General features: G+C 39.5%; 4 protein-coding genes across 8 annotated transcripts; 2 read left to right on the plus strand and 2 right to left on the minus strand.

Moving 5' to 3' along the window:
* Window positions 1–1019: 1019 nt before the first annotated feature.
* Window positions 1020–4892, plus strand: LOC133895554 (sulfite oxidase-like). 2 transcript variants are annotated; one of them, XM_062335965.1, is made up of 12 exons: window positions 1035–1201; window positions 1788–1903; window positions 1988–2050; window positions 2138–2174; window positions 2285–2366; window positions 2821–2939; window positions 3016–3111; window positions 3688–3798; window positions 3879–3980; window positions 4064–4111; window positions 4232–4447; window positions 4538–4892. In XM_062335965.1, the coding sequence occupies exons 1-12, from the start codon at window positions 1127–1129 to the stop codon at window positions 4664–4666; spliced, it is 1194 nt and encodes a 397-aa protein (XP_062191949.1). In that variant the 5' UTR covers window positions 1035–1126; the 3' UTR covers window positions 4667–4892. The 2 variants fall into 2 exon arrangements, with proteins under 2 accessions (XP_062191948.1, XP_062191949.1); XM_062335964.1 differs by having other exon boundaries at window positions 1020–1201; window positions 4232–4892.
* A 179-nt stretch (window positions 4893–5071) lies between these two features.
* LOC133895555 (uncharacterized) lies at window positions 5072–6730 on the minus strand. Of its 3 annotated transcripts, XM_062335967.1 has the most exons (5): window positions 6478–6717; window positions 6166–6336; window positions 5839–5925; window positions 5462–5599; window positions 5072–5340 (listed from the first exon to the last, which is right to left on the minus strand). In XM_062335967.1, the coding sequence occupies exons 1-5, from the start codon at window positions 6670–6672 to the stop codon at window positions 5299–5301; spliced, it is 633 nt and encodes a 210-aa protein (XP_062191951.1). In that variant the 5' UTR covers window positions 6673–6717; the 3' UTR covers window positions 5072–5298. The 3 variants fall into 3 exon arrangements, 2 of the variants coding, with proteins under 2 accessions (XP_062191951.1, XP_062191950.1); XM_062335966.1 differs by having other exon boundaries at window positions 6166–6725; XR_009905627.1 differs by lacking the exon at window positions 5072–5340 and adding an exon at window positions 6039–6081 and having other exon boundaries at window positions 5548–5599; window positions 6166–6730.
* A 2028-nt stretch (window positions 6731–8758) lies between these two features.
* Window positions 8759–13821, plus strand: LOC133894890 (65-kDa microtubule-associated protein 8-like). Its single transcript, XM_062335074.1, has 11 exons — window positions 8759–8904; window positions 8992–9195; window positions 9278–9523; window positions 9605–9823; window positions 10200–10355; window positions 10461–10620; window positions 10733–10884; window positions 10974–11061; window positions 11130–11203; window positions 12969–13043; window positions 13266–13821. Exons 1-11 carry the CDS (start codon window positions 8821–8823, stop codon window positions 13575–13577), a joined length of 1770 nt encoding a protein of 589 aa, XP_062191058.1. The 5' UTR covers window positions 8759–8820; the 3' UTR covers window positions 13578–13821.
* Window positions 12932–25259, minus strand: LOC133894889 (uncharacterized). 2 transcript variants are annotated; one of them, XM_062335073.1, is made up of 21 exons: window positions 24816–25259; window positions 23954–24202; window positions 22826–22931; window positions 22595–22739; window positions 22175–22464; window positions 21376–21597; window positions 21122–21249; window positions 20393–20467; window positions 20107–20178; window positions 19604–19669; window positions 19403–19514; window positions 18270–18366; window positions 16645–16804; window positions 16522–16570; window positions 16354–16436; window positions 15931–16139; window positions 14639–14725; window positions 14459–14534; window positions 14316–14372; window positions 13820–13932; window positions 12932–13446 (listed from the first exon to the last, which is right to left on the minus strand). In XM_062335073.1, exons 1-20 carry the CDS (start codon window positions 25164–25166, stop codon window positions 13858–13860), a joined length of 2709 nt encoding a protein of 902 aa, XP_062191057.1. In that variant the 5' UTR covers window positions 25167–25259; the 3' UTR covers window positions 12932–13446; window positions 13820–13857. The 2 variants fall into 2 exon arrangements, 1 of the variants encoding a protein (XP_062191057.1); XR_009905544.1 differs by lacking the exons at window positions 12932–13446; window positions 13820–13932; window positions 14316–14372; window positions 14459–14534 and having other exon boundaries at window positions 18304–18366.
* Window positions 25260–26052: the final 793 nt, after the last annotated feature.

A 26052-nucleotide genomic window follows, 5' to 3' on the forward strand; every position in this document is an offset into this window, starting at 1 on the left:
TGCCGTGGAACCGTGTTGAGTTATTAGATGTCAAACCTATCCATAATGCATTAATGTATGGATTAGATGTCAAACCTATCCATAATGTATTAATGTATAGATTCATGTACCGTGGTTCAGATACCCCATGTTCACATGAACGTTGTAAGCAATTGTTCTATGGTTAGGTGTTTTCGATACGAATTATCAGTTCTCGATAGATATGAGTATGTTTCTGTTCTAATGCTTTCGTTTTTTTTTCTAATAGTTCCGACTTCGTTTTTATTTTTTATTTTCTTGTCTTTTATTTTGATTTTAAGAAAAAAATATAATACCCCTTTGGAAAAAAAAATTGAGGAAGTTTAAATGATTTGAATTTTATAGGAAAATTCTTATGAGCCCTTTGAAACAAAGGATTGAACCTCTATAATCCGTATGAAATTTCTATAGAATAGCCTATTTTATAGGATTTTTAGAGGATTTCTAGTGTAAGGTCCAACCTTATAGAAAAATTCCTTTGATTCTATCCCTTTTCTCTCATTCCCATGTTTTTCCTTTATTGCATCCAAACGGTTCACAAGAGATTTTTCTGTATTTTGGATTAATGTAGGATTACAAGTGGTAGGCAATTTTAATCTTATATTTTTTCTATTCTTATATTTTCATAATACTACGCTCCAATGAGACCCTGACAGTAAAAGTGGTTAGAAACTTTTTTAAACCGTATCTGTCTTTTTTCACCTTGAGATATATCAGACTAATTATGCACGTGTTTCACTCGAACAATATTATATCATAAAAATTTTCGAGTCTCCTTATAACCCATATACATTCAACTAGTAAAACCAAAATTCCCTAAGAAAACCATGAATCCAAGTGTAGGCGTGGAGCCCATCAAAATATTACGTTGGCGAGTGGCAACTCGCACTTGTTGACTCACCACACAATAAAAAATAGGAGCTCATTTGAACTAATTGATGATTTACCACCCTTAAAAATAGATTATGTTCATTTGTAACTTTAGCTTATAGTTATAAATTTAGACGGTCCGATGTATCATTGATTTAGGTGGTATTATAATTCTGGATAAACAATTCATCAATTTTTCCACGAAGAGGAGGGAGCACGAGGCCACGAGAGGAGCACGATGCCGGGGCTCACGGCGCCGTCCAACTACGCGGAGGAGCCGCCGCGCCACCCGGCCCTCAAGATCAACTCCAAGGTCAGTTTCTCGCCCTGTCTCTCGCCCCGTCTCTCGCGTTCGTGTTCCTCCCCCTGAGGATCGAGGGATCGTGGGGGAGGAAAATAAATAATCGCAACGATTCGCGGCTTGGCCCGGTCGGTCGGTCGGTCGGATGCGTGCGATGCCGGTGCATCGGCGGAATCAGGACGCCGCCGCCGCCGCCGCCGCTCATGTTGCGCGGTGTCGCCCGACTGCCCGTATGAGTTAGCGTGCAGACGTGCTGTTAGTGAGTAGTGATAAGTGAGGTGTGGTTAGTAGGGAATTTGTTTATTCTCGGTGAGTGTGCAGATGGATTCCCGTTCCGGTTTGAGAAACAAAGGCTAATGGGTTTAGGATTTGGCTGGTGCATTCCTCACTCCGATGCACTGGGAATTTTGCTTCTCTGTATGCTGCCGGCCTGCTGCGGTGTGTAGATTTGACCCTTCTCTGTCTGCTATTCCTGAACAAGTGTTTTGATTAGCAACAATTATTCCAGAGTGAGCTTGCAGTTTAGCAGGAGCTGTTCCTGAATTATTCCGTAAGATACAGAAATGGAGTAACCTGATGGCATTATTTTGTTATGCAGGAGCCATTTAATGCTGAGCCTCACCGATCAGCATTGGTCGCATCTTACATCACCCCGGTGGATTTCTTCTACAAGAGGAACCATGGACCCATTCCAAAAGTCGATAACCTCTCAAGGTTTTTCAGCAGGGACTGTGAATCTCCATTTATCATTATGATCTCTTACAAACCCTTACATTTTTTATATGAACGGATCAACAGATACAGTGTTTCCATTACTGGTCTTATCCACAAGCCAATTCAGATATCGATGGCTGACATTTGGTAATGCATTATGTTTTATCATCTTATCATGTGACATCAATTTTTTTTTTTTTTGGAGTAAAGAATTGACATAAACTTCGCATTCAGGGCTCTTCCAAAGCACAATGTCACTGCAACTTTACAGGTCTTCTGCAGTTAACTTAAATCCTTTCCCCCCTAATCTTTCTGTGATGGTTAATATATTAGTATTGCTAGTAATGTAAGTATGTAACAATAAGATTCTGGTATTTACAGTGTGCGGGAAACAGAAGGACTGCGATGAGTAAGGTACGGAAAGTGAGAGGTGTTGGGTGGGACATATCTGCTCTTGGAAACGGTAAGAAATTAGTTGTGTTATTTTAGAATGTTCAGAACTTAAGGGATGCATTTTGTTTCAATGCTGTAGAAATGCAACCCGATGCACTTATCTCAGCTCATAGTGGCGTCCTGATTAATATGCATGTTACTACTGTGTAAATTTATTATGTTTACACCAAGAACTACAAAAGATAGTGGTCATATGAATGGAGTTGATTTACAGGAACTGCTGTTTTTTTTGCTATCCCAAGAATTGTACCTTTTACTTCCATTCTGGACTCCTAATTTTATAGACTGGAACAAAAAATTCCTTTTTACCTTTCATTTTTTCTATTGAATCAGTACCAGCATCATAATGAAAATGCTCTGATTGTCCTCATCAAATTGTCTTTGTACCAAGCAATACTTGTGTTTCTTGTTGATTAAAAGTTTAAAATGGTTCTACTATGTTCTAATCTTTTGTATCATTCCAGCAACTTGGGGAGGAGCAAAATTATGTGATATCCTTGAACTAGTTGGAATACCTAAGCTCGGTTCAGTGACATCTTTAGGAGGGAAGCACGTTGAGTTTGTCAGTGTTGACAAATGTAAAGTGAGTATGTTGGTCCTTATTGACCGGCAGCAGCTTTTATGGCTACCACACTGATCTCATGTTGTTTGTGTTTCAGGAGGAAAAAGGTGGTCCATATAGGGCATCCATTCCATTGAAGCAGGCAGCAGATCCTGATGCTGATGTATTGCTTGCATATGAAATGAATGGAGAGGTGACCAAATATTGACCTTTCCTTTCCTTTCATATTGAAATTTATTTTACATAGTTTCCAGTATGATGTTTAAGTTGTTCTTCAAAATGTGTGTTTTTCGTAACACCGTTGTCCCAGTTGTACTTCTGGTTTGCCTTTTCATTTAATCTTACATCTTGTCCTGTTATTTCATTATTGCATAGTGCAATTTCTCCCTTTGAAGCTGCTTCTGGTGAATTAGAGTGATAATACTAACTACACGTGTAATTATCAGTAACATTACAGTAATGTGCTATGTTCATATTGATGGAACACTTCCTAAAACAGAACAGTTAGTGTACAAATAACACCTGAGTTAATCTCTTGCCAAATTTGAATACTCATCAGAATCTTATTTGGCACTGACGGAGTATGTAATAATTTGATTTGATACTGCTCTCGTCAAGCACAGGTGCACAGGTTTTTGAAATATTTGTTGCTAAATAATATTGTGCTTGAGTTGCAATGCAACTCTGTACTTTTGCTAAACTTTCCTGATGTTGCAGTTCTAATGTGGATGTGTTCCATGCTTCACTTGTTGTAAATGACCATGTATAGATCCTCAATCGCGACCATGGATACCCACTCCGTGTTGTTGTACCTGGTGTTATTGGCGCACGCTCTGTAAAATGGCTGGACAGTATCAACATAATTGAGGATGAATGCCAGGTTTTCTGAAAATATGAATGCAATGCCACCTTTTCATGTTTATTTTTTATGTTCAAAACTGACTGCTAATTCTCAACCAGGGTTTTTTTATGCAAAAAGATTACAAAATGTTTCCACCTTCTGTGGATTGGGACAATATTAATTGGTCAACTAGAAGGCCACAAATGGATTTTCCTGTACAGGTACTACATTATCAATATTTCTATGCTAATATGTTCTGCTAGGTTTCTGGATAACTTATCTTCACTTACTTTTGATTGAGTAGTCTGCTATCTGTACGCTGGAAGATGTAGATGTTATCAAGGAAGGAAAGGTTAGTATTATTTCCATAATAATGGTTACTCTTGAGACTGCATCCTGTGTACATAGTACATACAATGGCCAAGTTTGGAATAAGGTCTTATTCACGCTCTGCTATGTTCGCTCGCTGCAGGCTAGGATCGCTGGATATGCACTTTCAGGTGGTGGCCGCGGCATTGAGAGAGTGGATATATCTGTTGATGGGGGTAAAACATGGGTTGAGGCTCGTAGATATCAGAAAGACAGCATTCCATACGTATCTGATGGACCTCAGAGTGATAAGTGGGCATGGGTTCTCTTCGAGGCTACATTAGACATACCAGCAAATGCTGAGATAGTAGCTAAGGCGGTAAGTGAAATCCACCACAGGCACTGTTTCTCCCAAACTTTTGCTGCTTTGCATAAAACTGTATGTGAAAATGCATCATGTGGACTACAGGTGGATTCGGCTGCAAACGTTCAACCCGAAAATGTGGAGGACATATGGAACCTGAGAGGGGTCCTAAACACATCTTGGCATCGGATTAAAATACTGAATTCGTCATGCGTAGGAAGATCCAAAATGTGAAATATGTACGATGCTGACCACTTGGAACAAGCATGGTAGTGATCTTACAAGTCTTTATCATTGTACCAAAATAATAATTTCTCATATCAGAGTATCAGATTGTATCATAAGTGTTGGAGCTGTGTAGTTGGTATGGAATTTGAGTTTCTCGGTGCCTCCTATGTACTGTCAACTGTTGTTGGCTGATCTGATATCAAGAAATTATGATTGTGTTCTGCGTTAAGAATTACCGTGGCAGCTTCCGAAAGAAAAAAACTACTGTGGCAGCATAGATCACTTGAGCATTAAAAAGGCGCACTTGGCATTGCAACTTGAGCATGAAAAGATCCAACTGCTGCTTGAAATTACAAAACATATAAGAGTAGATGATGAGGGACATATAGGGGCTGCGTAGACGTGAATATGTATCCAGTGAAAAAGGAAGCATCAAGTTTCAATATATCAATCGACTTACACAGGCGTCGCTTTACAAAGAACATTCTCTGAATTTACATTAGTCCCATGGCAGAAACGAATGCAGCTGCCGTGAGTGCCATCATGATCTAGAACAAACTAACACAAGGAAGAATTGAACATGCCGACTTCTGATGTTGCGAAGTCCCGCAGAGCTAACAAGAACGAAAGTGGCATTTCTAAGTGCGTCCTGCTATCTCTTCGTGCCCCTTATCATTGACCTGCAAAAGAAATTTGAAAAACATCTGGAAGTTAGAATCTTCCTGCTAAAAATATTAGAAATGTAAAAGCAGAAAGGAAATCAACATATGACCCGGTTTATAACAAAACATGTGTACTCACAGCATTTGGCATTTGGTCCTTGATTGAGAACATATCCTCCAGCATTTTGTCTAAAGAATCCTTAGCCAATGGAAACTTCTTCACTTCCTTTTCTCCTGATTCTACAGAATCCTTAGCAGGTGCGGTACCATTTTGAAGCTGCAGTGACAACGAAAGTTTAGCATGATCAGATTTTTTTCATCCTAGATAGTATCTTCAGTACAGTTCAGGTAAATAACTGAAATGGCTTTGTCAACAGAAAGGTCTGTCAACCTCCCATTGCAATCTTTTCTCACAAATGAAAAGGATAATGGAGCATCTAGCAACTAGCATCAAGTTCAGCAAAATTGCAGAAGGCCATGAAACTGCTCCACACAACAATTGTTCTTTCTACCTACCTTTGCAGTAGCAGCAGCTGGCTGCTCTGATGTGTCTCCATTTTGATTCAACTGACATTCTGCTGTTTCCAAACGCAGCTTGGATGCCTGCAGAACAACTCAACGCGTTAGAATGAGCAGAAAATTATTTGAGATAACGATTGGCACATATCATCTAAGCATGTTGTCATCGTGCCAGCCCCTTGCGGCCTTGCCATCACCTGATCCTTTTTTTTTAGATAAAGGAAGTTTTTATTCCGGCCTCTGCAAAAGGTTTGCACCTAACCATTCATTATTACAAATTCTTGCCAAAGGAAATAAAGGAAATGCCAACAAATAGCACATCACCTGATCCTTTGAAGCATCTTCCTGCCACTCCGGCTGAAACTTCTGCAGGAGCAGCGTGAGCAGCTTTTGCAACTCGGGCGGCACCTCCTCAGGGAAGAGCTTCGGGACGTCGTCCTTGGCGACGTTCTCGTTGACGCACCTCCAGATCAGTATCCTCAGGCACACCAGCAGCTGCAGCAGAGAGGTTGAAGAAGCACACGGTTGGGGATCCAACTTGCAACACCCGCGACGCGGGCAACAACGCAGAAAGTAATAGAGGAAGGAAGAGATCGATTGGTAGCGAGAGACGCCGGGGAAGCGGGTGGTACGGACGGGGTCGAGCTCGGCGTCGTCGGAGAGCTGGAGAACGTCACGGGCGACGGCGCGGTCGGCGGCGTCGAGGCCGGTGCGGCGGGTGCGCCAGAGCGCCTGCAGGACGTACTCCACGGACTCCTTGGACCGCGCGCGCGCCAGCAGCGGGAGGTGCCGGTGCCCCCACAGCGCCGCCGCCCCACGCTCCCGCTCCATCGCCGGCCGGACTCTGTTGTGCCGCCCATGGGAGCTCAGAATTCGGCCCTTGGTGGAGGCTGCTGGTTTCTTTGGGCCGTTGGTAGTAAGTGGGCCGCATAGAAGGCTGGGCCATCAACCCATGGCGGTAGATGGGGCCCATGGTTAATCATCTCAAACACTTCGATCTTTTTATTTTTATTTTTTTAAATAAAAAATTTATAAATATATGCGTCCATTTTGAAAAAAAAAAATGCAAATCTACGTAATGCAGTTTTCTAGTGATCAGTTGCCTGCCCAGGGGTGTACGTCGTGCCAGCCCAATGCAAAAGGGAGGGGCATGTAAGCCAGGCCAGGGTAGCACGCAGAAATCGACCGTTTAAGCCTAGTCAGGCTCTGCTTCTATGTGCTGTAGCTTTTCAAAGGAACAGACATGCAGAGAAGAAGAGTCATTGCCACCCCACAATATTTCTTACTAGCTTTTCAATGAGGCCCATAATCAATCCTCATATGACCTGAATTTTCCAAAAGGTCCTACTGCACGGTAAACCAAAGCTTTTAAGATCCAGGGTACCTGAAGTACTTCTCTAAGCCAACTTCTATGTGCTGTAGGATGTAGCTTCCCAAACAGGCTCCCGCAGGCACTGGCCTATATCGACTTGTTGGTTGTCGTAGACTCGTAGCCCTCTGAGCTGACAAAACTTTTCACCAGCAGAGAGGGAGTGCTACGCCTCCCATGCATGGATATTGGTCTTCCACGGACAAATGAGAAAACTTTGTTTCTTAGATTAATTCTAAGAAAAAAGAGGGTAAGAAATTAATATTAAGAAATAAGTTTCTGATAGATACACATGTCTGGCTAGTTTTTTAAGATCTCCTAAAATAATTTATTATCTCATAATCAGTTAGGATTGCTCGATGAGCTAATTTCTTCTATAACAAACAAATTCTCTCTTTCATCTTTAAATTACTTACCACATCATCTTCTTACTTAGGTAAACACCTAATTAATATCTAAAAAAACTAGTATTAAGAGTGGCCTTAATGGACTCATCATCTTACAACATTTGAGCCGGTTTCTGAAAAGAAAAGCCCACACAGTACCGTCGAACTCAACCTGGTTGGTGAAAGTTCTCCGTCTTGGAGACTAACCAATGTTCGAGACGGCACCGGCAACCTTCTCCTGTTTATTTGACACGCCGGATGGCCGGTCTCAATTGCAACTTGCAATCCCAAAACGAGACAGCCCACTGCTCGGCTATTGCCACATCATTTCAATTCACGAACATGGTATTGCGGTAAGATGGCACGTTGCTATACCTCTACCTGACAGCAAGTTCTACAACGTGACATGCCACCGTGAGAACGGCACGACACGACATAATAAGATGCCAAATTAGACTTCAGCTGGAATTCACGAGGATAACGTTGACGCCGGAAAAAGCACGATCAGATATAAAAACCCTGCCTTTGAGTTAAGCAAAATTGCAGGTCGTCGGTAGCCTGAAAAGATATCCCGTGGTTAGAACTTAAAAACAACAATTGCATGTGCATGAAAACTTCAACTTCACTACTAACTGAAGTCTGCAGCTAACCGTCAACAAGCAAGCAATTGTTCTGTTACTTTCAGAGTTACCAGCCAGTGGCCACAAAGTGACATTTCGCTCTCCAAATGGTGCACATGTCCAATAAAGTTAAAGCAGCACCCATTAGTGTGCAGCTTGAGCTGTAAGCTCAACCCACATTGGAAGCCTCCGGAATTTCAATCCATTGAAGATGCGGCGCAGCCATCAACTTTTTGTTTCATTAGAAACATATGGAAAGAAGAAAGGTCTGAAGAGACCACACCTGCTCTCTCTCTCTCTCTTTTGAAAAATAAGAAGGCAATTATTAAAATTTAAGAGCCAACAGAACAACTAGAAAGAGCCTTCTTCACAAAGCTTCAGAATTTGTTTCAGCTCCTCATGGCGACACCAACCACACATGCTACGTGTCTTGCAAGCAAAACCAGCATCTAAAGCCACTCACAGCAGCCACCACTGTATTTCGCAGCTTTTCTGTCATACACTTGCTAAATATGGCCCTCCAGGGCCAGCTCTAAGCATGTACTGCACCCAACTGATTTGATCCCATCAATATTTGCTCGAAGTTTGTCAGAAGATCTTTGAGATGGGATCACTCAGGATGACTGAAAAAGCTCCTGGTGCTGCGCTGCCAGAGTCTTCATGTGCCTACTTGCTTCAAGAACTGAAGGTGCACAAATTTCTTTCATCAATGTATGTAGATTTGTTCCATAATAGCTGAAGGTGCTCTTATGCTTATAAACTCCATATGGTGTAGATAATATGGGATGAAGTCGGGCAAGACGAAAACGAGAGGGAAAGAATACTGGAAGAGCTAGAGCAGGAATGCCAAGAAGTTTACAGAAGAAAAGTAAATAGTGCAAATATGTCTCGGATTCAACTGCATCAAGCATTAGCTGAATCTGAGGCTGAATTTACCAATCTACTACTTTCCCTTGGAGAAAGATCATTCCCAGGCCGAGTAACATCCGCATCATACAGGTCTCATTAAATCATATCGAACAAGAAACAGTAAGAAGCTAACCTGAAATCGCTTTATGCAGCCTGACAAAATGGCAGGCACTCTAAAGGAGCAGCTGAATTCCATTACACCAGCCCTACAAGAAATGCAGATGAGAAAAGAAGCCAGAGTAAAGCAGTTCATGGAGGTGCAAACCGAAATACAAAGGATTGCCTCCGAAATAGCAGGACACTCCGAGAATGAAGCTGTCACAGTGAATGAAGAAGATCTGTCACTGAAGAAACTCGAGGAGTACCAAAGCGAATTGCAAAGACTGAAACGAGAAAAGGTACATACGAGAAAGAACCCTGTATTATAATAAATATATTTAACAGCACTGGATCCGATTTCAGAATTTTACTTTCTCCAGAGTGATCGCCTCTGCAAAGTTGAAGAATACAAAGTCCTAATTCACAATTTTGCAAAAGTAATGGGAATGGATCCTTCAAAGATACTTGCTAATGTTCACCCAAGGTTGCTAGATGGACCAAATGAACAACAGACAAAGAACATAAGTGATGACATCCTCAAAAAGCTCAACGTGACTGTTCAGAAGCTTAAAGAAGAGAAGAACAATAGAAGTGAAAAGGTGATTTTTCTTATCCTTCTCACCTTCTGGTACCAACCAGTGCAGCCACACTTCATTTGGATAGGTAAATAATAACAGTGGCAGCATGAAGATCAGAGAATACATTCAAGCTCTCAGGGAGTTATACATATTGAAAAGAACCCCATCGCATATTTAGTTCAATAATAACCCATAAAGCAAACTGGCTTAATGCATTTACCAGATTCGTCACTAGTCTTCTTACAAAATCTCTACTGTTCAATTTGATAATGTGCTTATAGCATAAGCAAGTCTTTGATAAGCAAGCAGGAAATAATGAAATATTTAATATACCGTAAGAATATCAAAGAAAGAAATGCATGCGCTACTGCCTACTAATGCACAAATTATTTTGTAGCTCCATAGCCTCGTAAAAGCATTAACAAACTTATGGAATACTCTGGATATTGCCATGGAGGAGCGCCAACCATATGGGCAAATTAAGATATTTGCATTGACTTCAGTAAATGGTATGTTAGGTCCTGGAAGCCTCACTATAGACACAATTCAGCAGGTAAATCTCAGAGATCAAACTTCAAAAATAAAACTTGAATTATGACAAATGAGTATACTGTCTTGCAGTTGATAAGTCTTTAATTTTACCATATTGATGAAATAGGTTGAATCTGAAGTTCAGAGACTAGATCAGTTGAAGGCAAGCAAAATGAAAGAGCTATTCCTAAAAAAGAGAGCAGAGGTTGACGAAATTTGCAAGAAATCACACATGGACATGCCTTACCAAACAGAAATGGACAACATAATGGATCTGATAATGTCAGGTTCGTCCTGCCAATCAGACGTCATTCACTTTTTTCAGGGCTGGACTACATTTTCCGGTTTCCACTTTCCACTGCATTGACTAATATGACTATTTGGGGAATAAATGTACAGGAGATGTGGACCATGACAATCTACTAAAGACAATGGATGAATATATATACAAAGCAAAGGAGGAGGCCACAAGCCGGAAAGACATAATGGACAAGGTTGAAAAATGGATGGCTTCATGTGATGAAGAGCGATGGCTAGAAGAATACAGCAGGGTGCACTGGCTGCCTGATGACCATAGCCATATACATATGCCTTCTCTCCAAGTTTGATTTCATTAAGTTGATTATAGTTCTCTCTACAGGACGAGAGAAGGTATTCAATAAGCAGAGGAGCCCACAAGCACTTGAAACGGGCAGAGCGTGCTAGAATTATAGTTAACAAAATTCCAGGTATGTATTAGAGCTACAAGTAAAATGGAAAATTGATATGCAACGTATATTAACTAGAAAGGGTACAGGCTTGGTAGAACACTTAATGGCCAAGACACAATTCTGGGAACAGGAGAGAAACAAGGTCTTCCACTATGATGAGGTACGAGCTCATGTATTTCGATTTTAGAACAAAATCCTTCATAGTTTATACAATATTTGAATTTTAGAAATGAACTTGCCACACGATATTTATCCTAAACTGACCTAGATTGCCCACACAAACAGTTCAGGGTCCACTTTTACTTTTACCGCCACTGGTCAGTTATCTGCTGGCTTCCGCCCATCTTTGAACTATCATGAACATAATTTATAGTGATCTAAAAAGGGTCTAATTTTCATACTTCACAGAAGCCAAAATACTGAACAAGTGTACACTACAGTTTTGGTGCCGACAATGATAATAAGATTGTAGTGGCACAGCTTAGATGTATTTTTGAATTGGACAAATCCACGATACGCCACCGAATAACTGGCTAATCTCTAATATGCCATCCATTGTGAGGATGACATGTGGGACATGGACCCACATGTCATCGACACAATGATAGCATATAAGGAACATGATAAGTTATTCAGTGGAAAATTGTGGAATCTCACGGATTGGCACCTTTCAAATTCACCAAAAGTGAGAGGTAAGGCATCTTTTACAGTCGCTGCGGATAAGGTGGCGGCAAGTAATAGCTTCTTCCACTCGTAGGCTCACCTGTTCAAGCAACCTTGTGAACATAAATCATTCATGCAGCATTGAATATAAGTAATCAAGTATAGAGCATTCTTCCATGACCATTATTAGAGGGGTTCAGAGTTGAAGTTAAACTCTTAGTGCAACAAAGAATTGGACAGTTAGCAAGAAACCAAGTGATAATCATCTGTACCTGGAATTTTAATCTTGAAAGCAAAGTAGCAGTGGTGAAGCCAACATGCTTGTAGGCTTCTGCTAAGAAGAATGGCTTGCAGATAGCAAGGCATGGAAGCAACCCAATCGCATCCAAACAGACAAAGCCACATATGCCATGCTTATACAAAGAGAATCAAGTAAAAGGTGGTTTACTGGAACAAACCTATTCCTTGGCATTAAAACATGTAACGATGTATAAAACCAAATGTTCTTACAGGCAAATGCATGAGGGATAAAGTCGGCACCCATGTCAAAATGGATAACATTGTGCCCCCAACTATTGCAAACAAAGCAATACCAGGCCTACACAAATTTTTGAAAAATATGATGAATAAAATAATTGTGATTCTCATACAAAAGTGCATAATACTGCACACAACCAAAAAAGACCCCATGTTACCTCACATTAGAAGTCTTTCAAAAGGTTGTTTGATAAATGAGCCTTCTATAAGTAGGCATTCTAGACACCACAAAACACTAGTGGTAAATCAGCATATACAGTTTATCTTCAGAAGTAAACGTTGCAGATTAACCAGTTGGATAAAAAATATACAGAAATAGCTTGGTATTGGGGTGTATTTCTACCACAACAATACAAAACAGTTGAACGACAATGCTAACCAATAGTTTTGAACATAATGTGAAGCACTTGTAACATCCTATAGTTTTCAGTTCAGCACAATAAGCACATCAGCAAGCATGCACCATCCATGAAGGCCTGCCTTTAATATTCTATTCAAAATACTTATCTGACCACTATGCATTGAGCGAGTATGGTGTCAGTATTTACACGATTAACTAACTGCAAAAACAACCTGAACAAATTTTTGTCTTAATTTGAAACATGTAAAAGTAACTTCAAATGACCATGCAAGTTCAGGTAGATTGATTGTCAAGTAACTGATTCCAAACAATAGAGAGCCCTTATAATTTCTTTAACCAAACGGCTTAACATAAGCTTTTGCAGCTTCCGCTTCTGGCAATGCTGAAAGACTACATGTTGACACTCAAAGAAAAGGAAGAAGAGAAATACAGGCAGCGGGTGAGTAGTTATTAATCAACTAACTAGTTGATGGTACAGGGAATTGCCTAGCCTGGCTCATATTATCTGCTAACATAAAGAGGTGTTTGGATGAGGGGGTTGCTCTAGGAATTTAGTTCAAATTTGAACTAATTCCCAACCCCCCTTCTCTAAACAGACCCTAAGAATAGAAAGCTACTACCAGTCAGGATGGTGTTGGTTTCATAAACATTTTCTTTACAGGAGAATAAAAAGATACAGACTCTACTTGTAAAGAGGCATGAGGATTCATTGATGTTAAGGCCCAACACAAGCTTGAGTCGTCCATCAAGCAGAGGCTTCACTACCAGCCCTGGCTCCACATCCATCTGGAGCAGCAGAGTTTCGACTAAAATTCAACAACCTGACTCAGAGAACTCCTCAGCTGAAAAAGATGTGCATGCAAAAAAAGTTAGGAATAGAGGTATGCAGAGTGCGTTGGGAAATAACAGAAGCTGCTCAATTTCTCATGAAGATACAGCCTCCACAATAAAACAAGGCCTTTCACCAATTTGATTTTTCCTCTCTTTTTTTTACCCCTTTAGATGTCTACAGTAAGTGTCCGTCTGATATGTGAAGATAGCACTACTGCCTAAAGCTATTAGAAAAATGAATGGCAGTAGGTTTGTCTGCACCTATACCAAATTCATATATTTATTGATGTATGATTCAGTAAAGCATGTTCTTTTAGCTGTTTGTGAGCTGATACTTCCTGAGATCATCATTGCAAGACAGCACAAAAGATAAGGGTGACTTACCATGTCGGCGGAAAAAATCTAGAATTTCTGGCAGCATATTAATCATTTACTTGCAGAGGGTGTGAGAGACGCCAATTCAGATGTGTACGCTCACTTCTATTATGGTATAAAACCTGCCAAGCAAATAGTAAGAAAAGGACCAGCTGAACATAAAAAACAAGAGAAACACTTATTGCTCTGATCACAATCATTACTTTTTCGGGGATCACATGAGTCAGTTGTGTACATAAAGGTGAAAACTCATACAGATGATATGATGAGTAGAAACATGCTGATAGCATCTTCAAAGCATGTTCAGTTCATGTAATATGCTATCTAGGTTATTTTTATTTTCTAACTGATACTACTCAGTAAACCATATCAAGAATATGATCATATTGCTTTTCGCTTTCTTTTATTTTCTATTGATCCAGACCTATGAAACAATTCAAACCACACCTATTTCAGTGCAACACAGAGCAACATAAGAAACGAAAAGGCAAAATAAGTAACTCACAACTTTCTGATCGCTTCCTCCTGTGGAGATGTATTTGTCGTTAGGGGCTACAGCAACCTGAAATTTATTGCATGAGAAAATTAAAGCATCAAATGTGGTAAGTTAAAGGACCCACCCAGTAGAATATTGCAATATAGGCTCACCGCATTAGCACATCGAGTATGAGTTATAATATGTCTGACGCAAGGTTGACCTAGAGTAACATCCCACATTCCAACACTACATGCAGAGTAGACTAGTAGTTAAGCATTTTTCTAACTTCGTAAGTATAAGTGCAGATTGATGAATGACACAATGTTTAAGTCATCGTGTTTATTACTCACCTGCCATCACCACTTACAGTAACAAGTACAGGTTGGTTATGCAGCCACTGTGTGGCATTTACCCCCTGATCACCCTCATCAACATGACTGGATCAAAGAAGAAACCCAAAGTCCATACAAAATTTGGAAACAAAACAGACAGTGAAAGGTAATGTATACATTGGAAGAACAATAAACCATAGATTCAAAGTAGGCAGGACATGTCTATCACTGTACTAGCTGGGACTATCTAGTGGGCAGTGGCCAAACAAAAGGAAAAAAACAATCCCTCCATCACACACAAGTGACATTTTGGGATATGCGCAGCCAACCTTTCTAAACTTAGCCTCTTTTTTCTAAACTTTTAGATTTAACATGTGAAAACAATATGTGTAGATTTGCCTCAAGAAGTACACTTTTATAATGTTACAAATTTATCACGTTTTATAAATAGGGGACATATCCGGTGAAAATGGGCTAAGTGGGGAAAGGGGGAGCGTAGGAATAAGGAACATCTAACAGAAAGAAACCATCATTAGCCAGTCAGTGACCAGTCACAAAACTGCACTTTATTTTTCTTCTATAATTTTGATCCAGGCTATTGAGGCTAGCTCACCCCACAATCTCAACTGCCAAAATTGCCAGGCAGGAATTACTGGATAAATACTTGGTGAAGTGGATGGCGACAATCTGTACTCTATTTTGACACAATATCATCAAGTGGATAGTGGTCATTTGTACTCCATACTTTTTTTGGATGATGTGCACTTGGTCATTATAATCATTTGCTTAGCTCAGAGTAAAGAACGAAGGGTCAAAACCTAAAAATGCAGAATAAGCCCACCAAACACCGAAGTAGTTGAACTCAAACCGTGGCAGTACGCCACAAGACACGGATGCCAAAGCAGTTGGACTAGCAAAAATAACTAGAAATTTTTGTGTCCAGTGTACATATGAAGCTGTGGGCATGGGCGGTCAACTTTAATACGTGATTCTGCATCTTCAGCAATGAGTAGCACAACATGATGTTCTTCCTTGTAAAGGGAGATGTTTGTCCATACAAGTATATGGCTTTTACTGTAGTTACGTTTTCTACTTCTCTTGAGCAGATTATACTTCACTAGAGTACATAAAACAGAAGAAAAAAAATGTATGTCAGATTACTAGAAACAGTACATCATGAATCCAGTGAAAAACTATTACACTTCAAGATATAAATAAATTCCAGTAAGTCCCATCAAAGTTCATAATGATGTTCCAGGCAACGAATTAATCACTAAGTGCTGTAATAATTAATGCAACATTTACATTACCCTGGCAGTTGACTTGTATATTCTGCAGTAGGCATCTGTTCCCCATGGCTCAAGCAATGTAAAGGCCGAAAAAAACGCATGTCTTTCCTTTGTGAAATATCCTTGCAGTGATTTATCGGGACTAGTCTTGTATCCCAAACCAAAGTATTATTTGATGTGCTAGAAGCAGAAAAATAGGTACCACAGTTGCTAAACGAAACAGATGTAACCTGTTGAGCAGCAATATATTTACTATCAGTTCTCAGAGAATAAATATATGCTAGTAAAGCTAAGAGATCAGAGGTAAAAAGTAAATATTCCCTATCAGCAATGGCATTCACCCTTCATTAGATGAGAATCAACACAAGAAATGACATAATTTCCACATGATCAACTCAAACTACAGCCAGTAATTCCAAATTCTATGCAAGAATATGTCAATACCTCACAACCAGATCCCACTGACAAATGATTAATTGCAGAACAAGCACGGATGTCAAATAAGCTAATAGTCCCGTCACCAGAACCTGCATATTGGAGGTACAATAACTATGTAGTCTTTATTGTGGCTGCAATAGAGGGATATTCCATGCAAGAGAAATGGTACATTACCGGTAATGATAGTGTTGCCAGCAGGGTTGACTTTAAGGGAAGTAATATACTGTGAAGGAGATATGTTAGAGTTCTCTTAACCTCTAAAAGTCTCACTTAGATACAAAAGAAAAGGGTACATACAGAATCACTTGCAGAGAAAGATAAGTAAGACTCTGGAGATTCAATATCCCATAATTGTACCACAGCTGAGCCACCATAATCACAGTCACTTCCACATGCCAGAAGATTTTCACTACAGAACTCCATTGTATCAACTGAAGGATATACCATATCCTGGGACCTACATTAATGCAGAAACTTGCAGGGTTTGAGGATGGTTTAAGCATTTTGGGATTCCACAGGCATAAGAACATAAAATAGAAGTATGTGAACACAGGAACACTATAAGCTTGCACCATCTATCCTAAAATCAACAGATTGCATAGTTGACTTGACACAAGTTTTTAACATAAGCTGATAAAACAAATGTATCACCATAGAATGGTAACCAGCGCTTTAATTTTCTCATCATTAGGCGTTGTTTGTTTCAGCTTTTGATCCTAGATTATGCCCCTAAAAGACAAAGCTGAAACAAGCAATCCGATTCTGGGAATTGATTCTCAGAATGCAAAGCTACCTCTAACACTAGAATCCACAATATGGTGGCGCTTCTGTGGATTCTGACTAGTGGTGTTACAGACATTATACAGTCCATCCACATCAAAATTCAATCCAAAATCTGGAGAATAGCCGCAGTTTTGGAGAATCAGCTTGTCCAAAGCCACAATCCAGAAGCAGCTTTTGGGAAATTCACAAGCCCACAACAAAAACAAACAGGCTCGTAGTCTCACTTCCAGAACAAAATCTGGACAGAATAGCAAGTAACTGTAAAAAAACACTAGAATGTTTAAATCTGAACAAATCTATCCTTACCATGATAAGCCCTCAATCAAATTCATTTCGATTAGTTTTACTAACTTTACCACTTCAACAACAAAAAAATCATCATAAATATTATACTTCCTTTTCCACTTACATAAAGCATCTTACTTCTAGAAGTTTTCTCCTTTCTGATGATTTTTGTCTCAAAGGACAGATGCAAAGTGCACCCATGTAGTTTCTACCTAAGTGTATCAACATAACTAGCACAACAAGCAAAATTCTGGATGTTCTTAGCATTTCTGTGTGAAATATAAGAAAGCAGATTTCTTTTACGGAAATAAAGCAGATTATAAAAGCCATAAATGCATCACCAAAGGGCTCATAGTCAACAGTAATCTGAAGTATGAAAAAAAAAATAGCTTTATAGCAATAAGACTTCTTTTTGTTTTGTTGCACAATGGCGTCATTTGATTTCTATAGATAACAGTGCCAAGAACAAGTTCTGGAAATTTGTTAAGTTGCTAAGCAGCTCATATTATTTACATAATTATATTAAGATGCATATGCAGCATGTGAAGGTGGAAGACATGTAAGTTCTAGTTTGCATACCGCCTTCCATTTTATGACACAAATATATTGCTTGATTACATATTTTGTGAACGTGCTTTTGATGTTAAATCTACTGATACTAGTTTCATATGAACAACCTAAATACTGTTTGTATACATCAACATTAGTTAACAAAGTTTGAGAAAATCAATATTTCAGTACACAGATACCACATTAACTAATGATGTGAAATGTATGATGTACAGAGAACAAGATAAGAAGAAAAAATCAAAAAAATCAAAAGGATGATGTACAAGGAAACATTCCCATGTTACCTCAAGTTCGAATTTAGATCAGAAGCAAGTTCACCTCTTAAGGCATTCCATAGTAGAAGCTTCCCATCACCTTTTGCTCCACTAGTGACAACAAGACCTGCAAATGTACACCATGTTGAGATCTAGAACAAAGAAAAGTGAAATAAAAAAAGAGATAATACATGAAGAATTTAAGAGAGAAGAAACAGATTGGACTAAGAAGCAAATCGATAGAGTTAACATAATTACAGTAAACAAAATACAATACTTGGAACGCTCAAAGAAAAACCTGTTCACGCGATCATCCCCTGTATTGATGTTTCAAAGCAAAGGAAGCAATAGGGAAGCGGTATTGCAACAAAAAGGAATCTATTATTCTTATAAATCCCCTTTATCTGCAATTAATATGTCCTAATCTTCTTTAGAGGTTCCACAAATCACCCAAAAAATCACTGTTGTATCAAGAGATATGCTCAAAAATTTAAACTGAACCAACTATGGTACATAAGGAATCACTCAATAAGCACAGACACTGAAACTATCATGAGGTTGTTCAATAAGCACAGACACTGAAACTATCATGAGGTTGTTGTATGTTCTTGATGCTACTGCATCAAACAAGAGAAAACCACATAGACCTATAGAACATCATCTTCTTAAAAGAACATAAGAATGCAAAGCAGAATGCTTCAAACAGTGGAAGAATACTTCTTTTTGTGTCAGTATCTACTACTTTGATTTCCCAAATTAGATATCAATTAAATAAAGCAAAGCTTTCAGTATGGACATAAATCAGGTTTATGAATCTAAGAGAAACATTTGTTCAGGTCATTGCCATGGACATGTGAATCGAATCACATGGTTACTCAAATTGCTACTATACTAGAAATGCTACCCGCAAGTCCTATTTCACCTTGCAGTAAACAGAACTCGGGCACAATAAAATTTGCAGCACCTGAAACTTGCTCGTTTCTACTGGAAAAATTACTTCATGTAGCAATAATTGTCTAAGCAAACAAATAGTATAACAAAAAACAAAAGGTTTCCAACTCAAAACTGTAACCAGATAAAAATTAAAAAGGACATCTAGGAACATAACAGATGTAAGAATTCAGTGAGCACAAAGAAATAAGGTTGATAAAGAACAGACGTACAGGATTGCCATTTATTCACTGCCATAGCACTAATTTTTTTAGTATGCCCAACGGAATTTTGGTCATCGCCACCCAGTGTATAGAGGCAAGAACCTGTAATGCAGTCCCATACCTATTCTCCAGTTATAGGGAGAGAAGCAATTAACAGCATTATTCTCACATTAGTTGCAATAATTAGTATGGAACAAAGTCTATAGTTACCTTTAATAAATTAGAAGCACAAGATACTATGCTTGCACCTTTGACTGCAAATGCGATAGACTGGATCTGAGAACAATAGGTAGAACTAAGTAACAACAACACTAATCATCATAGTAAAAGTAAGCATATTACCAAAAGGAATATCAAAATCCAAAATCACATACTTCTAATGTAAAGTGAAAATTTAGATTGATTAGTACTTGCATAACTACGTTTCTTATCTGGCACTACCACAGTTACCAAAGTATGCGTATCAAAGAAGTCAGTTTCTCCTTGTATAGGACATGCTTAGAAGCAATGTGACAGAGAATCAAGCATGTCACACGACCACCTTTTTCAAAAAAAAATCATGATGGTGGCCTTAACTCTTAAACTTCTTCATTTATCCAGCTTAGGAAGGGATAATATTATGCAATCAACAAAAGAATGGGACGAAGGGGGATGGAAGCACTAGTTCAGAACATAATGAGTAACTCCTACAAGAATAAACTTATTTGGCATACCTTGGTACTGTGGCCTCTAAGCTGAATAGCCCTTCCAGAAAGAAGATTGAAAAGCAATAGTTCATTGGGTGCCTGAATTAATGAAATAATATTTTAAACGAATAAGAAGAAGGTAAAACAAAATATATTAGAACCAAAGCAAAAGTAAGGAGTTTTCAAGACATTGCAATGAAGTATGCAAATATGCAGCTACAACATCACACCCATTTGCAGGTCCCATCAACGGGTCCCTGCTCTACTTGAAATTCTTGACTAGAAAATGCAAAGAATCATAAATGGTACCAACCTCATTGGAGCTAGAAACAAGCTGAGGCAGCCCTTCTGGATGAAATTTTACATCAAGAACTTTGCGGACACCTTGCTGAGGCAGCACAACAGTAAAAATTAAATAGAACTGTACAAATAGGAAAAATAAATGCAGAGCACAATTGAGCATAGCCGTACCATTTAGTTTGCAAAAGAGAGGGTGCAGGGGGGAGAAACAAAGATATTATTAAAGCTGACTATTTCGCATGCAAGTTTATCTTAGCCTTAATGATAAAATCAAGAAAAAGTAGACTGCATGCTATGCCTTTTGATGGTGCTAATCATTTCTGGAATCATTTAATTTTCGCCCTGTAGAACCTCTACTAACAATTTGCCCATCCATTCATCTTCCTGTATGAACTTATGGAATTACTACATCATTGCATGTAAACAATCAAGTTTCCAGAACTTAGGGGCACTGACAATAAAGCAAACTAACAACCAGGGAAATCACTATACTGTTTACATGTAAGTTATATCCTTCTCACTTTTTCTGATGGAAGCTACACAAGATAACCCATTCTGACACAGGAGCTAAATATATATTTTCTTAGTTACAAGCAGAAACAAGTATGCACTTAATAAAAGTTTGTAAACCCAAAGAGTATTTAAAAATTGCATAAACAGAAGACAGTCAAACCAAACCATCAGATAACAAAGGTTTGAACTTGCACTAAATTACACTACCACATGCATAAGAGATCCATACCCTGTCATGAGGCTGAGCAGAAGGAGCACTTGACGTGTAAGCATATGATGTTGGACACCAAGATAGGTAACTTTTTCTCACGACGTGTACCGCAGGCCCTTCAAACTGGACTGCAGGTGAATTCCATCCTAATATTGAAAATCAAGAAAAACTCATTATTTCAGAAAACAAATAAAAAACGTCGGTAGAATTTTGAGAGGAAATACAACAACTGAGCACTATTGTTTAGAGAACAAAACTACAAAGTAGCGTGCCTTCAAGAAATGGGGTCCATCTTTCACAACTCCGTCCAGCATAACCTCCATAAGAACAAGCTTGGGACCAGCTGGCACCAGTTTTACGTCCCTCCAGGCAGAACAATATATTTTTCTTAATATCTTTATGTCTCGATAGTGGATTAACATGCCCTTTCCAAATATTAAAACTTCTTTCACCACCGCTATGCGAACTAGAATTTTGTTCATTCCGCAAGGTTCCTGCCATGGTGTCACCGCACTTGGTCAGTTGATGCAGATTGGTAGTAACGTATTTGCAATTAATAACAGCAGAAAAGGCAATATTTCATTAAAAATCGTGTTGTGTAATTTGAGAAACAAATCGTAACGCGCCAGCATTCCTGGGTGCATCTCAGCATGCTACAGACATTGTAGCCTAATCTTCACAAAAATATTAAAATACAAGATTGACAGGAATACTACCTTCATTGAAAAATTTATGTCATTTTATAATCTGTGCAGTAAAACTTGAGAAACTTTTTTACACTAATATACATGAAAGATTTTGATTTATGGCACGGAAATGATACTAGTAGAATTGTAACCAAAAGTACTCCCAAACCACTGTACGTTTAAATATTCTTTACTAACATATAGTTAGAAAGCTGGAAAAGCACTGATCAAAGGCGTGTATTGTAGACCATGTCGATAACCAAACCAACTAACTACTTGGAACAAAGGCAGAATTAATAAGCCATCCAAAAAGGATATATCATAGGTTAACTTGTACTGGATATAACAATAGATGATTAATCCTCCATCAAGAAAAACGACAAACCTGTCAAAGCTTCACTATAACACCATGCAGGTGTAACAATGATAGGGTTTCTCTTTCTCTTTTGCCCAAATTCACTGTCTGAGGCTCCTGCTGGATTTGACTGTTCATTGACATAAACCTTTGTTGCCTCCGAAGGGGCTGATGCGATTGCAGTAGTGGCCCCTTCTTGTATACTTATGTTGGTCTCTGGATTTTGAAATTCCACATATGATGAATCTGTTTCTTTAATGGCAACAGTATGACATTGCTTTAACAGCACAGTGGTCAACTGATTCTGCAAATCTGTCAAACTGAGACATATCCAAAAATATGTGAACACAGATCATTAACAACACTTAACAGACAGACACATCCAAAAATATGTGAGCACAGATGATTAACAACACTTAACAGACAAATAGTCCGGAGTTAGGTATATACAGTTCATATTTGAGCAAAGCTTCTTTCTTTTTGGACAATGACGTCTTCTTGCCCCTAAGAGTTGCACTTCCACCTGCAGCGCCACTCTGAAGCCTGCCTGCAGTGCCACTCTGAAGCCCGCCTGCAATGCCACCCGAAAATTTACCTGCAGAATGGCAGAATGCTAGCTTATTACAGGGATACTTTAAAGTATCACTTCAAGAAAAGATGCAAAAACATAGAAAGTAAAACCTGTTACTGGAGGTGTAGTTTTCCGCGATGTCACTGTGCTTTCTTCTGGTGTCACTGGAGCAGCACTCGGCCTGACTGTGGCTCTAGCCGCAGAAAGTTGTAGAGTCTGTAATTCAAGAATCAGCTTTTGTGAAGCTAGTATCTTCATACAAAAGGAACAAGAATTGAAAGTCAAATCCAGATCACGTAAGGACTAAGGAGAATTTTTATATGCAAGATCAGCAAGATGTACTCAGAACTTTCATGGGAATAGGCATGACAACTGCATGATACTAACAGGAGTACATACAAGAATCTAAATGTGTTGCTACTGTTAGGAATATCCAGCGACGGCGCAGCAGATGGGGTGGATTGGCGGAGCAGCGACTGGATCGGGCCGGTCGCGGCAGCATGGAGCCGTCCAGATCAGAGAGCAGCACAGGAAATCGATCCAAGAGAGAGAGCCGACGGGGAGCAGCCGAACGATGGGCAGAAGGTAGATTAGATCGGACGTCAAAGAAACCGATCTAAAAAAATTCTAGGGTTTTTGGGCGAGTTGCCACCCTGAGGAGAAAATCCTGGCTGTGATACCATGTTAGGAATAGCAACTTATATTCAATGGTAGCCTATGGGGGGCAATATATAGAGTACATGAAGAAAACCCTAGACTAGAAGATTACCATAATACCCTTGACTATTATACCCTTAACAACTACAAATGTTACCTCAAACAATTACTTGGAAACAGTCAAACTGGCAAGCACAAGAAATATGATGAACAAAAAAACCGAGCCTGAAGTAACCTGCTGTAACATAAACTATGTCCTGATTTAGAGAAAGCTGGATTCTTTCTCTTTGCTGTAACACACTAATAATAATAATAAAATGATGGGGAAAATGCAAGAGCTGAGAATACTATGGCTCTGAATCTAAATAGGGCAATCGGCAATGATAGCTAGAATTTTTTATGTCAAGTAACTCGACAAATTAGATTCAAGCAGCAGGACAGAAGCAGATCAGGTCTCATATATCCACTGTCAAAAACATAGTATCCTTTGCCAAAATGCCAAGCAACCAATTTAGCGAATATAAAGAAAATACAAGGCATTTCTAGCACATACCAATCAAATCAATAAGAAATGCATTTACCTTTGGCAACTTCCCCCTCTTCTTCAGCAGCTTCAAGTGCATTCTCTGGGTGTAGTGTATCAAATGATATTTTGAATGCTTCTCAACCAGCCTGTCCATTATCTTTGGGTTCGATGTAAGCCAATCTGATATCTGCTTAGTTTCTACTAGCGAGTCCATCTCGAGAGATTCCAACCATTGGTACACAGGCTTCCATAGATCAGTTCGCTGGAACCTATACGGGAATGCGCTCTGATCTGCATCTAAAACCTGACATAAAAGAGAAAATGAAAGTAGAAGCTGAACTCAGTTTTGTTGATCAAATGTGAGGAATATAAAAGACAGGTATGTTTCTAACAGATTTAAAGAAGGTCAGTTACATCAGAACTATGATGCAGAGGCAGCAGAGCACTTATAATACAAAGAGCGGATAACATATTTCAGTTCAGAGATCAATGTACTGTAAGAGTTCCAAACCAAACTAATAGCCATTGTAGTTCAACTGATCGTGGAACCTCAGCGTGACCAAGAAACATAACGAACCATACTAACACTGAGGAAGTCCGAATTTTGAGGGCTGGACCCGCTAAGGTGCTAACCATTCTACTACAAACATATAGTAACTAGACAAGCCCAAAGTAACTAGACAAGCCCAATCCTCCACGACTCAGCAATAGAGTAACCCACAAACAGTGGTTACTCGATCCTTTTAGTTATTAGGCACACCAACAATCGTCAGGTTTGACAAGTAAACGCTAAAAGATGAAGGGCGCAAGTCGATCAATCCCATCAAGTAAACCACGGGGGACTTACATGATGATTCGTAAACCGTAAGCAGCCCACGAAGGGGCGAACAAGCGAAAGGAGCAGGTGGGTTGGTTACCTGGTCGCCGCGTAGGGCGAGGAGGCGCTGGTGGAGCTGGGAGCGGGGAAGGGAGGGGAGCTCGGGGCGGTGCGCGTCGATGTAGGCGTCGACCTCGGACTCGGTGGGCAGGCGGCCATCGGGGAAGGACTCGAGCCAGGCGCGCGCGGCGATCTCCCATGGGTGCGGCGGCCGCGTGGAGGTGGAGGCGAGCGGCGCGGCGGGGGTTTGGGGTTGGGGAGGGGTCGGGTTGGGGGGCGAGGTCGGGCCGGCGGCGGAGGCGGGGGTTTGTGGGTGAAACGGCGCGGGGAGGGGAAGCGGCGCGTCCGGCGGGAGCGCGCGGAGCGGGAGGATGGCCTGCGGCTCCGGCATTCGCGGCGGCGGAGGAGGTCGGAGAGGCGGCGGCGGGACCTCGTGGTTTTGGGGGGTTTGCTTATGCGGTGGTGCTGTGTGCGGGGCAATTACTTCTTTACCACCTCCCGGGTGGCACACTCTAAAACATCACTCTACCGGATGTTTCCTCATTTACCAACCGGCTCCACTAGCGTTAGGAACAGTATCCGAGAGCTAAAAAAAATATACAAAAAATATGTTGATTCTTTATATGCTTATAATTCATAAACAACCCGTTTTAATTCGATTCATAAAAATTTGTTTAGAATTTAAATTAAAATTCTCTAAAATGTGCTACTTTTGTAACTTCTAACAATTTGTAGACTCACAAAAATTTCCAAAAAATCTGAAAAAATCACGAATATTCCTCTAATATGATGTACTAATTTATAAAATTATTTCTCACCCTAGGTTATAAGTAAAAAAATGACTTCCACACCCTAGATTACTGATAAATGGGTATTACAAAGGAACTTATTTTTTTTACTTATAACCTAAGGTGAAAAATAATTTTATAAATTAGTACATCATATTAGAGGATTATTAGTGATTTTTTTCAATTTTTTATAAATTTTTGTGAGACCTACAAATTGCTAGAAGTTGCAAAAATAGTATCTTTTAGGAATTTTAGTTTAAATTTTACACAAGATTTTTAAGTGAATCCAGTTAAAATAGGTTGCTTATAAATTATAGAGCATATAAAAAATTAACATATTTTTTGGTATATTTTTTTAGCTCTTGGATATTGTTCATACTGTAACAATGTATTTGCGTTGGCTCGGGTGGTAAATAGGGATGAACATCCAGTAAAATGGTGTTTCAAAGTGTGTCATCCGGGAAGGTGATAAAAAAGTAATTGCCCTCC

The sequence above is a fragment of the Phragmites australis genome, chromosome 16, assembly GCF_958298935.1.
Source record: "Phragmites australis chromosome 16, lpPhrAust1.1, whole genome shotgun sequence".
NCBI classification, from domain to species: domain Eukaryota; kingdom Viridiplantae; phylum Streptophyta; class Magnoliopsida; order Poales; family Poaceae; genus Phragmites; species Phragmites australis.